The sequence below is a fragment of the Dermacentor andersoni genome, chromosome 2 (genome assembly GCF_023375885.2).
Source record: "Dermacentor andersoni chromosome 2, qqDerAnde1_hic_scaffold, whole genome shotgun sequence".
NCBI lineage: Eukaryota > Metazoa > Arthropoda > Arachnida > Ixodida > Ixodidae > Dermacentor > Dermacentor andersoni.
Genome location: NC_092815.1, coordinates 115,394,455 through 115,408,391, shown reverse-complemented (window position 1 = coordinate 115,408,391; position 13,937 = coordinate 115,394,455). Strand labels below are relative to the sequence as shown.

The 13,937-nt window shown below is 43.7% G+C and overlaps 1 protein-coding gene across 1 annotated transcript; it reads right to left on the bottom strand.

The window, feature by feature from the left end:
• Positions 1-3,709: 3,709 nt before the first annotated feature.
• LOC129387542 (uncharacterized) lies at positions 3,710-11,136 on the bottom strand. The gene is made up of 3 exons (XM_055076562.2): positions 11,059-11,136; positions 9,643-9,856; positions 3,710-7,193 (listed from the first exon to the last, which is right to left on the bottom strand). The coding sequence occupies exons 2-3, from the start codon at positions 9,830-9,832 to the stop codon at positions 7,018-7,020; spliced, it is 366 nt and encodes a 121-aa protein (XP_054932537.2). The 5' UTR covers positions 9,833-9,856; positions 11,059-11,136; the 3' UTR covers positions 3,710-7,017.
• Between the last annotated feature and the right edge of the window lie 2,801 nt (positions 11,137-13,937).

The following is a 13,937-nucleotide window of genomic DNA, read 5'->3' as shown; positions in this document are numbered from 1 at the left end:
TTCTAAGTTTGCCTCCGTGTAGTTCCCAAGAATCCTAACATTTCCTACATAATTTAAACTTGGTGAGTTACGTAGCTTTTCAGAATACTATGGAAACTGGCACATAACGTTTTGCAGCGCTTCAAGTTGCATTACTGCTCGGTAAAAGGGGAGTCACGTTTCCACATACATAGCTTGTTTCAGAGCCTAAATAATTCAACCACGAGATGTGGTGTTCAGGTATGTTATCAGCACCCAAAAAACCAGCTAAAATTTGTTGATCTCGGCAAAACAAATTAGGAGATGTTAACAAAAGAATAAATACGTGTGGTACCAAGTACAGACCCGATGCACGTGCCTTGTCACTCAGGAGTACTTACTTTATTCCAATGACATTTAGTAAATTTTACATTCGGAAAATTGTAAAACGCTTAAAAATTAATTTACAATAAATACGAATCAGGAATCATTGTGGGCCAGTATATTCACACTTAGTACAACACATTAGCATTTCCTTGTATGTCGTTATATTTAATGATGTGTCAATCTTAAGCAGCACGAAAGCTTCTTCAAGAGACAGTTGGCAGAATCATTTTTCATGACAAAAGGGAAATAGCGTGTTTCAGCATGTCGTTATTCAAGCTCTTCGACTGTGAGCACTTTGGCAACAGAGGCAGCGCGAAGGAAGGACGTCTCACATTTCCCTGTTTGATTTCCCAGGTTTATCGAGTGCAAACCGACACATAAGAATACTAGACAAGCGCAGCGTGGCCACAGCTCAAGTGGGTGCGGCCAGACCGTCCGGTATCAGCTGATCCTGCTGAACCTGCTGGATCACGTGGACCTTGTCGTCACCGGAGCCTGGGATAAAAGCACGCTCGCATCGAAGAAGCGACATTTGGCAACAGAGGCAGCGCGAAGGAAGGACGTCTCACATTTCCCTGTTTGATTTCCCAGGTTTGAGACTTTTACCATATAGTGAAACTTATTTGTTTGTTAGGTTGCTGCCTCTGTTGCCAAACCACTGTTGTCTTTGACTGCTTTTCATGATGTCAACCGAAGTGTCAAATCTAGCGCGGGAACTGCGCAAGGACATAAGGGAGCTCAAAAATAGTCTTGAGTTTATCAACAAAGAGTTCGAAACACTCAAGCAGGATTGCGCAAAAGTGAAAGCGGAAAATGTAGCTCTCAAAACATCGCAACTAGCACTCACGCAGGAAGTCGAGGGACTCAGAAAACAATTGCATGAAACATCGCTCAAGGTCACTGTTCAAGACCAATACTCTCGGAACAAGAACATCGAAATTAAGGGAATTCCGTATGAGAAAGCTGAAAATCTACTGAATGTGCTAGGCAAAGTAGGCGACGCAGTGGGTGAACCAATTAAGAAGGAAGACATTGACATTTGTCATCGAGTCGCGTCACGAAGGGCGGACATGGAGCAGAGCATTGTGGTTGTTTTCAACCGCCGTGCAAAGTGTGAAAAAGTGCTTGAGAAAGCACGGAAGGCTAGAATTAATTCATGTGACCTAGGATTTGACAAGCGGCAAGCAATATATGTAAACGAGCATCTTTGTCCGCAGCTAAAGAAGCTTCTGGGCATGGCCACCGCTAAGAAACGGGAACTGAACTGGCGATTTGTTTGGGTGAAGGGCGGTAAAATTTTAGCTCGGAAAACGGAAACATCTAATGTTATTCGAATTGGTAGCGAGGCAGATGTGCAAAAGATGTGCGAGTAGACGCGCCTACATAGATTTCATTGATCTGTTTCATATCTTATTTGCACCATGGGAACAGTTTTACCAAGAGACGTCATAAAGCCGATTTCGCGCGATTGCCTTTCATTTCTTCACTGTAACGCACAATCAGCTAGGCACAAGCATGACGAGTTGATCGCGCTTCTCGGTGACTTCCCGTTTCAATTTGACAATGTAATGATAACGGAAACATGGTACAGATCAGAGGAAGTGTTTCGAATGCCTGGTTTCCAAACCTTTTATTTGAACCGTTCTGATAGGTGTGGCGGGGGCGTATTACAGCTAGTATCTGATCAAATATCATGTAGCGTGCTTCCAGCTTACTCTGCATCGACAACAGATTACGAAGTGTTAAGTCTAGAATCACACAAGTGTGTTTTCACTGTTGTGTATCGTCCCCCTAGCGGCGACATTGACAATTTTTTTGTGTTTCTTGAAATATTGTTGTGCTACATCAGCACAAATCACCTGCAACTTGTCATTGGCGGGGATTTTAATATTAATCTTCTAGTAAATACGCCGAAGTCTCGAAGATTGCAGATTATTCTTGATTCTTTCTGCTGCAGAAACGTAATTACGGCACCCACACGAATTTGTACCAATTCCGAAAGCTTGCTTGATTTGTTCATCACAAATGGCTCGGAAGGCTATGTACAGTCTGGTGTAATTGAAGGAAACATAGGAGATCACTCGCCTGTGTACATGATATATAAGGTTAATCGCGCATTTTGGAAGTATCATCGTTCTGAGCCACTTCAGATTCAAGCAATTAATAAGAAAACTCTAGAAGCTTTTAGAACGGAAATGAAAAAAATTAATTTCAGCTCTGTACTTGACTGCACAGACGCAAATGAAGCGTATAATATATTTATCCATACACTTTTAAAAGTTTACGAAGTTTCTTTCCCGTACAAAAAACTTAAAAAATCGAGAAAGATTAGGAAACCGTGGCTTACTGATGAATGCCTCAGAATGATCCGAGAAAAAAATTCTTTGTACGCAAAGTTTCTTAAGACACGGGATCCTGCGGACTTCACTTCCTTTAAAAAATACAGAAACAGCTTAAATAAATTCTTGAGAAATGCCAAGAACAGGCATTTTGAAAACGTTTTTAATAGAGCGGGAACTAGAAGTGATGTCGTTTGGCGTGAAGTAAATAAACTTCTACTGCCGGAATCGCATAATAAGCAGGAAATTGAGCTGACAATTGATAACAAAGCCATTAGTGCTGAAGAATTCGCTAACAAATTTAACGAACACTTTACGTCTTTAACCCCAAGCACGCATAACATAAATGCAACTTCCTTTCTGGGTAGTCCCAATGCTTACACAGCTTTTTTTGAACCTACTACACCAGAAGAAGTATACGCGACCTTTATGTCCTTAAAAAACAGCACATCGCGCGATATAGATGGATTGCAGATTAAACCCATTAAATTTGTGCTCGATCTTTTGTTACATGTGCTTACTCACATTTTTAACATTTCCTTATTAAACGGCGTCTTCCCTGAGAAAATGCAACATGCCAAAGTGATTGTTATATTTAAATCCGGAAACAAAAACAAGCTAACAAATTATAGACCAATATCTATACTTCCTGTAATTTCGAAGGGTCTCGAAAAGATCATTTGCGCAAGAATTAGATCATTTTGTGATAAACATAGCATTCTAACAGATACGCAGTTCGGTTTCCGGCAGGGAATGTCTACAGAGCTTGCCTTGCTGACGCAAAAAGAAATAATTTTAAACAACTTTGAGAACAAAATGTTAACTCTAGGTGTATTCGTTGACTTTTCCAAGGCTTTCGATTCGGTTAACTATAATACTCTATCTTCAAAATTAAACCATTATGGCTTTCGCGGTACTCCCCTTAAACTTTTGAAATCATATCTTGAGCACAGAAGGCAGTGCGTCGCAATAGGATCAAAACTTTCTTCAGCAAGGGAATTAACACAAGGCGTTCCACAAGGAAGTGTACTTGGACCGATTTTATTTAACATTTATATTAATGACATAACGAATATTAGTCAACATGCACAGTTCTTAGTCTATGCGGATGATACTAGCCTTTTTTTCAGGTCACTCGATATTGTGCAACTTACAAATATGGCAAATAAAACTTTAAACTTATTGCAAAAGTGGAGCAATCTAAACTCATTAGCAATTAATGCAAATAAAACTAAGGCTGTGTTGTTTACGCCACCACAAAAACAAGTAAACTGCAATACTGTTCTTTACCTCGGCACAGAAAGGATAGAAATAGTTGATACTGTCAAAACGTTAAGTGTAATTTTTCACAAACATTTAGTTTGGGATGCACACGTTGAGCGTATTATGTCCACTTTGGCGAGAGCATGTGGAATAATCTGTCGATTACGACACATACTGCCCTCTAAGGTAAAACTAATGTTATACAACAGTCTCTTCCTTTCACATGTTAGCTATTGCAATTTAGTGTGGGGTACGACATCGCAAGCAAACATACGAAGCTTAAAAACATTACAAAAGAAAACTGTCCGACATGTTGTTAACGCACCGTTTGATGCACATACATTCGAGATATTTCGTGCTCTTAATGTGCTCCCCATTGAATATTTCTATGATTATAACCTAGTCTTAAAAATTAAAAAATACTTTCGCTGTAACAACAACGTTTTCACAAACTTGTGCAACTTAGTCAAACCAAGGGAACCGTTATATGATTTCCGAAAACAGAGCCAGTGGGCGTTACCTTTCACAAGAACAAATTATGGTTTCAGGCGATTGCAGTACCAGGTGCCGAGAATATTAAATGTGATACAGGCTTCCCATACCGAACTAAATGCTATTACGAGAAAGGCACTGAAATTTAATTTAATTAATAATGGTCAAATTTTATAAATAACATTTGCCATTTTTCTTTATATATTTTTCTTTTTTTATTCATTTTATTTTTTAGCATGGTTCCACACCTCGCTTTTCCATCGTTCCGCATTTTTTTATTTTTTTATTTTTTTTGTTCCGCTGAACATTGCCGTTACATTGAGTTGACTTTTTGGTATTTTAAAGCGTTTCTGTACAGGTGTTCCTTGTCATTTGTGCATGATTTTTTTTCCTCCACTTTTTTCTGTATACAGATGTATGCCTACATGTACAGACGCAAATATGTATAGATGCTGGGTTGGTGTAGATGCGCATGCGAATATATGTATACAGATGTCATAAATGTTCTGCTGTGAATATCATATCTGTATAATATGAAATTGTTTTTGCACATATGTAACTGATTTTCTTTGTGAATATTCTGCAACTGTTTGTCAAAGACAGGGGACAGGAACCTCGTCAAGCTGCGATTGTGCAGCTTTTTGTTCCTGCCCTTGCATTTTCTTTTTCTGTGCAAAGGAAAATGCGAAATAAAGTTTGAAAGTTTGAAAGAGCTTGGTTTCGTCAGCTCGCCTATTTCATTTTCTTTTCATTTTTCCTGTGTTCCCGTCATGTACGTTCACGTATCCGCGATTTTAACGAGTTGTGCATATATATTCTTCATATGCTAAACGGATTGAAAGTCGGGCGAACTTGTACGAAGTCATCTTCTTACTTTGTCAGAAAAAAAGGGAACAACCAAAGAAGTACACAGCACATGTGCAGTTTGTATCACGTGTGTTGTCTCCGTTTTCTTCGCACAGCAACAAAACAGATTATTCATGTGCTTCCACTAATTGTTAGCTGCCAGTTCAACGCTGTTCTTTCGGGGCTCGTCTTCTCTAAGCAGAGTCCGTGTTTTGTGCAGCTGTTGAAGAAACATACGTGTGCGCGCACATCAGACGGCTGATGGTCGCACGTAGTGGATACGGTCAACGGGCTTGCTGCACGTACCCCGGCGTACTGGTCGGCACTGTATAACTTTGTTTCCGTGAAGCTTCACTTACCGTGCGAACAAAATCACCACCAAAGCACTTCATACATGGTGGTTAACCAGCAAAGCTGAAACATGCAGCTCCGGTGTTTATCACTTGGTTAATCCCGACGGTTCATTAAACGACGGCTTGGTCGGCGGCCGGTCCCTCCGTACGCAGTTGCTGCTTGCGCTCGGCTGCACAAGCCTGTTCTGGTGCCCGCGGGCTGCAGCATCGGCACGGCGTAGACGAGCTCGTTCCCGGTTCCACTCACGGCGTTGCTGATCGAAAGCTGCCTCATCCTCATGAGCACGTATTACGCATGGCCTACCCATTTCGGAGCCAGAAACTCCTGCACACGCTCTCGGCTGCGACGGTGAGCAGCGACGTCACTACTGGCGCAGCTAATCCAACAGCACCTAGATAGCACAAGGTCTTTTCACTCCCATCCATGACGTCCTGTTACCTGGCCTGACTGCCAAAGAATCTAATGGGGTTGCTTCCGAGTAGGCAGCAGTAATTTTGACGCCGCCGTTTCATCACGCCAGCCTTCTCAATTGATATTTCGAGCCAGGTAGCGTGACCTCATGGATCAGAGTGAACAGGCCTTGTGCTATTTAGGTGGTGTTAGCTAAGCGCACCCCTCTTTCTCTATCTTGTTATTTTTTTTTTTTTTTTGCGTAGGCGCATGGGGCTGCGCCGGAGGAGCTTTCGGCGTACAGGCCACCGACAAACGGATGGACGGACGGACGTAGGAATCGCTGTAATAAGCATCAAATCCAGTACCGACAAAGCCGTGCAATTTTCAAGACCATGCGCTAACTCCCCTATTGAAAATTTGCCCGATGCTGGGCATAACGGAATCCATCATCCATCATAATGGTGGATTATGGTAGTGGGTATGCTGGGTGTTGGGCATGGTGGGTGCCGGGTAGCATGCTGGGTGCCGTGCTGGGTGATGCTGGATGCCGGGTGGCATGCTGGATGCCGGGTGGCATGCTGGGTGCCGGGTAGCATGCTGGGTGATGCTGGGTGCCGGGTAGCATGCTGGGCGATGCTGGGTGACGGGTGGCGTGCTGGGTGCCGGGTGGCGATGCTGGATGCCGAGTGGCGATGCTGGGTGCCGGGTGGCGTGCTGGGTGCCGGGTGGCGTGCTCGGTGCCGGGTGGCGTGCTGGGTGCCGGGTGGCGTGCTGGGTGACTGATGGGCACAGCGGGTCAAGAGCAAGGTATGCAATGCATTGAATGAGCAGCAAGTGCACTTGAAAAGCTTATGATAGTCTATATTCATGCAGTCTTCAGTCGTGCGAAGTGTGCAGCCTGTATCTACATGTGACTAAGTATGCAGCTACGTGTTCATCTGCCGTATGGAATAAATATGTATACTGTTATATGTGACAAACATTTTTATTGGCCATCTGGCAGGGAGGCCTCTGCTCTTTTCGGCTGACGGACTCTCTTTCCCTGTCGGGCAGCTTCAGTAAAAAAGCTTCGCAGGTGTTTTCGCACAGCTGCAACACGGTGTTCCGCAGGTGGTGCTGCTGGCCCCGAAGGATGCATGGCCACATACTTCTCCAGGCAGTCTAAAAGAAGAATGCAATAAATGTAGAACTAAGTTATTTTTGTTACAATTTGTAGTAAGTCAATGAAGGAAATCTGCTGCAATCACTTCAAGCAAGATTCAACGAAAAGTTTCAGATATTAAAATGCAGTACGATTTATTTCGCATGAACATGCTACCTGGCATGCATGCCAAAGTAGCTTTAGTTGCAGTGAGAACACATACACATTGTTTTGTTGAGTAATCTGGGATTCTCGTCGAGTTGGCTTGGCTTTGTGTGTAGCTTGGCTTTGTGTAGTAATTCTTCCTTCATTTCTATTCTCAAATAAGATAACATCACTGCAAGTAAGCCAAAAGTGATGAGAGGCCACATCTTGCAGAAGTTCCAAGGCTGTGAAAGCAGCACATTGGAAAGGCAGTGGTTTAAAGGGGTTCTTTGATTCAAGCGTTGCATACTGCTTCAGGAAGCAGGATGTACACCATGGGATTCACATATACCCGATAAATAATTTAATAATAGCATTACTATACCGAGCGATTTTTCAGTTTCTAGGCTCCGAGTGATGCTATTACGTCGTAGGAGAGTAAACTCAACACGGCTTGGTCACGTGGGTCACAGTAAAGTGACATAAAACTATGCTGTGTCGTCTGCTCGCGCAACACGTGCTCTGCCAGCAGAGGTAAACAACTGGCAACTCAAAGTGCATGCCGCGATTGCTATAATTATTGCTAGAGCGACGACGGTAAGAAAATATTGCGCCTTGTGAGAGTCGATGATTCATTCTGAAGCACCGTCAGTGTTAGCTTTGAAGTGAACCGGAAAAGGCCTAGCGACGATATCGGCGCCGCCGAATGATCCGATGTGGTGAGGCTGCCGTCGGTGCCAGAGGGACCACTCATCGGTCGCTGATTGGCCTTTACACGTTGCGAAATGCCAAGTGAACAAGACCACTCGGAGCTGCTGAACTATGCGACTTGCAGATGCTACGTTAACAGCCCTCCGCTACAGGGCTGTGCATGTCTCGGTTAGCCAGGGGCCAGGGTAAGCTCGGTTAGTGTTCTAGAAGCCTGTAGCATAGAGAAAGGTGTTCTATATGCCTCTAGCTCGGTCATAGTGGAGGCTATCGGCATTTCATCGCTGCTCATCATATGTCACATTTTTGTACTAGTGTGCTATGACCAATATTTTCGTTCCTCCGCTGTCACAGCATAACAGCCACGCTAGCGATGGGTCTCAACCACGAGGAGGAGCTTTTAATGACTTTTTGGAGCTGAATTCAAATTATTTTGAAATATTTGCAACGTCTAATACCTCGTTGTGGGTGCCCTTGCATACAGAAGCAGCCTACAACAGGCTTTTTCTAGCCTCAAAATTTGGTGTCTCAACCCCTTTAAGCTTCTTTTCAGACCAAACAATTTGGCAAGTTATTTCAGATACTTCTTCAAAAACATTGTAAGGAATGCTCCATCATCGAAAACTATGATCACACAAGTCTACATTACACTTTTTCAAAGACCATGAGGTCGCTGTAATGTACCTACTGTTTATTATATTACACAAATTACACTAACATCATTCCTTTTTTTGGCATTTCCCTTTGCTGTGTGTACACCAACACTACTCGTACATACCGTATTTACTCGCATAATGATCGCACTCACGTAATAATCACGCCCCTAAAGTTTTTGTGAAAATTCGTTTTTTCCTTTGCCGTGTAATTATTGCACCATGAACTTGTCGCAGCAATGTCGTGTGTCAAGTCTAGATAATAACGATCGCGCTTACCATCCGTCAAATGCTACGTGAACAGCTCTTGAAGACATACCAAGCGGTCTGCACACACCCAACATACTTAAGCAGTGGCCCCATTTCATTCCTTTCATTACTTTCCGCACTTCTATGAAAAAAAAAAACTAGAACCTAACTTGCCTCAGCTTTATTTGTAGGCTTCATAATGGCTGTGGTAAACAACATAAGAGCGCCTTTAGATTCTTTTTGTCTGCACTCGTGGGCTGTTTCTACGTCACTGGCAGCTAAGTGCGCCCATCTGTTTTTGTCCCCTCAATGCGGACACGGCTACATTACAATTATTGTCGCAAACTAGCCAATATTAACGACATTATTCATTACTGATACGGAAGAAATTGCTACAATGGGCATAATGTACTCACGAGAAGAAAAATAATCATGTTCGGCGCGTTCGGCTTGCTCTGCCGGACACCATTTTTGTTTTCGTGTCCCGTACTGACAGCGGCAGCCGCCAACTTGTTGACCCATTGTCATCCCGCAGTAAATGCGGGGCGAAAAAAGAAAATGTTTCTTTTCATGGGACATTTACCCCCCGTAATGATTGCACACGTGAATTCGTGTCAATTTTTTTCACAAAATAGTGTGATCATTATGTGAGTAAATAAAGTACAACTTTCAGATATACAGCAGTGTTTCTTAAATCAGCTGACTGTTTACTTACTCTTCACAGCATCCACTTTCGCTGGTGTTGCCGCCAGCTTGCCGGATGATTCGGACATCGTCCGGCAAGCTTGCCCAGTCAGGCTTCTTTCGCCAGCTTCTGCTGGGGCCCACAGATGCCTGGCTACATCCAGCACGCATTTTGCATCTCCTCTGGACTTCATTATGTATTGCCACTTATTTTCAGGCATGTGGAGGCTTTCACCAACCAGTACCTGCAAGACACGAAGTATTTTTTTCACCAGTACTCTTAACACTAAAGCACACTTGTATAAAACAGTATGGCATAGCTGAGAAACATCCAGTTCTGATAAAACCCAACAATTTCTGTTCTGCACATCAGAAATGTTTTAAAAAATGGTGTTAAACTAAATCTCATCTTGAAATTGACCTTTCTGTAATGGGTACTAATACATGCAAGTGACTAACTTGACAAAATTTGCGCACCTTGCGTGAGCAAACAGTCATATTTTATAGTTCAACACTGCAATAAAGAAATCAACGAAGAAAGCAAAAAAAAAATTGGTTCCAATAGGTGCAGTGCCGAGCAAAGAACAGTGAAAGAATGAGTTCGAGCAATGAGGCCTCAAAAATTGCAAGCCTTCGAGTTTTTCACACATACGCCCCCGTACGACGCCGGTTCTGGCCGGGTCTCTACCGCTCTGTGCCTCATTATGTCGCAACTTGCCAATTGTGTCAGCACCGGAAGAAACCTCCCCTGCCACCTGTTGGACAACATCCAATTGAAGTTCCCTCTGAACCTTTTCTTTCACGTAGGTCTTGACCTGCTCAGCCCTTTTCTGATGACAACTAGAGGAGGAACAAGTGGATGGCTGTCGCTACTGATTATGCGACATGCTATGCGATAACAAAGCTGTTGCCGACTAGTTGCGCAACTGACATCACTGATTTTCTCCTCCCCGATGTTATTCTCCACCACGGTGCACCTTGACAGTTACAGACCTGGCCGCTCGTTCTCTCGAGTTGTCGACGACCTCCTCCACTCTGTGCACAAGCTCTCCACCACCTAACACCCACAAACAAACGGTCTTACAGAATGTCTCAACCCAACACTTGTAGAGATGCTGTCGATACACGTTTCCACTGATCACTGCAACTGGGACACGACGCTGGCCTACGTGACATTTGCATATAACTTGTCCTGACATGACACCACAGAATATTCAACCTTGTATGTTTTGTAATGGTTGTGAGATTTAAACTATATGTCAGTGGCTGGTTAGGAACGCTGACTTTTCTTGAGGCTCATGCGTGTTTACATTAGCACTCGACTATGTATGTGCACTAACGTTACTTTCCCGACACGTGGCATAATTGTTGATACAAACATCTTTTTTACCTGAAATTTCATTAGAAAGCACATCTATGCAGACAAAGTGAAAGAATTCGGCCTCACCTGTCCATTGACAACACAAAAGAGCTCATCTGCTTGAGGTGGCCCTGTGTGTGCTGCAGCAGGCGAAACAGCACTGCCTGATGCAGTCGCCTCCACTGCAACCAATGGCAAAATTTATTGAAACATATAGTGGTCGTGGCTACTAATTCAGTGCAGAAATCACAGGAATAAAAACAGATACATAGGCAGGCCAACATATATGCATGATTATGCACTGAAAGCCTGCCATGAAGTTACAATTTTAACTAGCTTAAAACTATGGGGTTTTATGTGCTAAGAGTATGATTAAATTATGTGGCATGTCACAGAGGGGGGACTCTGGAATAATTTGGACCACCAAGGGTTCTTTAACATGCACCTAAATCTAAATACACGGGTGTTTTCGCGTTTCACCCCTATCGAAATGTGGGTGCCGTGGCCGAGATTCAATCCCGTGACCTTGTGCTTGGCAGCGCAACACCATATAGCTTTAACTTGCTTAAACCAGTGCTTTGTTAAAGGGAAGCTGCAGAGTTATCCAGAAAAAAATGAGTGAAGAGCTGTACATAATGGTTTTCAACCCTCCGAATTCGAATATTGCATTGAAATTGAGCGAAAGAAAGCGCAAACAGATTTTATTTTGACAAAAAGTGCAGGAGCAGACTCGGGGCAGCTCACGTGCCTCGTTTCTGTCTGTTATTGGTCGGGCACCTCGTGACGTCGCCAATGGTGTTCGTCCGGACCGACCGCTACCACCACACATGAAGCAAGGTGCAAGGTGGTTTGGCGCTGTGGTTTAGTGAGACGTTAATGGTAAATCTCGAGAGGATGCGTTTCTCTGAGGAGTTCGGCGTTGCTTCCTACATGTACATAGCGGGCCTCTCTAAGAAGCAAAAGTTGCTGGTAGCAAGCAGTGCTTTCGACGCAAACGAAAGCGAAGTTTTAGCATCTCCTCATTTTAGAAATGTTATTTGGTGAGTATGCTTTTTGCAAAGCTGTATTCAGTGATCCAGTGAGTTTGTTTCCGGGCAAACAACTGTACTGTTATGTTACTGCATGCCTCTTCATGGAACGTAAGCAGGGATGCGATCGTCGGCATTTGTGCGCTGCCCCAAAGCTGTCGGCAATATACACAGACGGTTTACATGGGGGAGAAGTTTTCCACCTCTTGTAGCACATGCAGTGACCTTCATCAGCGCGTCATTCGCACGCTACTCATAACCGGAGCCGTAAAGGCGGTGAATTCCGTCAGCTACGTGAGATAGCCGGTTTCTCTTTGTGCGCGAGGGGAGCGTCCTGGTGTGCGCTGGCTTTCGAACACATGCAAACTTTACACTTGCACTGCGTTATGGCAGCTGCATGTAGGCTGTTTCACAACATACATGCGAATAGAAAATTGACGGCGGTTTGCGACGAAACCTGCATCAAGGGTGGGAGATAAATATGTACCTTCTGTTCAGCGTGCAAACACGAAGGAGCTAGCAGTAAATCAAAATGCAGGTTTGGACAAGTTCGTGTATTCATCAGGTCTTCAAAGACCAATTACCAGTCCCCGTTCCAACTTTGTGCATTCGTTTCCCCGACCTTTTCACGCTGCATTTCGAAAGCCTGCTAGCAGCAAGTCGTACTCTCACTCATCCACGCATTATTGATAAACTCTGGTAATAAATGTCATCACGGAAGTGATTAGAGCACAGCACTGTTGTTTTTGAGCGCTTGAAATTCTTTCGATTCACAGCAGCCTCCCCCTTAGCTGCAAACTTCTTGTCTTGCGGGAAGCACTGGAACATCGTCGCGGCTGCTGGTGTTCGTGCAATACCGTCAAATACCACTCTACATACACATAAACAAAAGAATGCAGGGTCGAGCGAAGCAAATTATGACGGCACGCATGCAGAAACAAGCGCGGTCAGGCACGGTCGGGAAGACTGCGAAGGAACGAAACACCAATGCCGACGTCACTACGCCCCGGTTTCCAGTCTCCACTCGCATCGTCAGCAGCAGCGCACGGCGCTCGACGGGGGGGCAAAGCAACAGCGCAGTTTTAACCGGCGATTACGTCACTCCTAAGTGAAAAATCCCACGCAACATTTACCTGCATGGTTTATAGGATTCCCGCATCCGTATATGTGCGTCTTATTGAATTCGACAGACTCTTCAGCTTCCCTTTAAGCCACAGAATCACCACAAAAGTAGATCCTTTAATGCAGTTTTGCTTGGTGAAATAGTACACTTGTGCGCTTAAGCAGCAGGTATAGCTTGTAATGTTGCAATTACTATACTAAGAAAATGAGGACAGACTTGCATAGTGTGCATACTCGCTATAACGGTGCATACTTAACAGTGTTCTGCAAAGCATTCATTGCACTAGTATATGTAACAGAAAGTTATACCCTGCCTCAATGTAACCATAGTTGACAAATAATATGTTCTCTAAATTAATTGCCACAAAAATGGTCCTTCACCACCAGCATCACTCCTCTGTCTCTAGAGGTTGGCCACTCAAAACTGTCGGCAGACACGTGCACAGAAAAAATATCTTGTAAGTGGTCTTTTGCTTTGTATCTTGACCAGTAAAAGTACCTGATGTGTTTTCTCCACTAAATAAAGAATAAAGCTCACTCACATGCAAGTCCCATCCTTGCTGTGGTTGACGAACCACTGTCGCTTTCGTCCATAGCGGTGGACTCGAGCACCCCTGCACAATCATAAGAAACTGTGAAAACCATTTTGCTTTGACAAGAGCTTTATGCACAGTGAAACCTCAACATAACAAGCTATTTTCATTTACTGATTTTAGTTCCACTGAAAGCCATGTATTTCTTAGGCAATGTGCAAAAGTATTTTTGCGACACAGTTTTAATCAAGTTTTTAGCCATCTGATATATGTGCTTGGAACT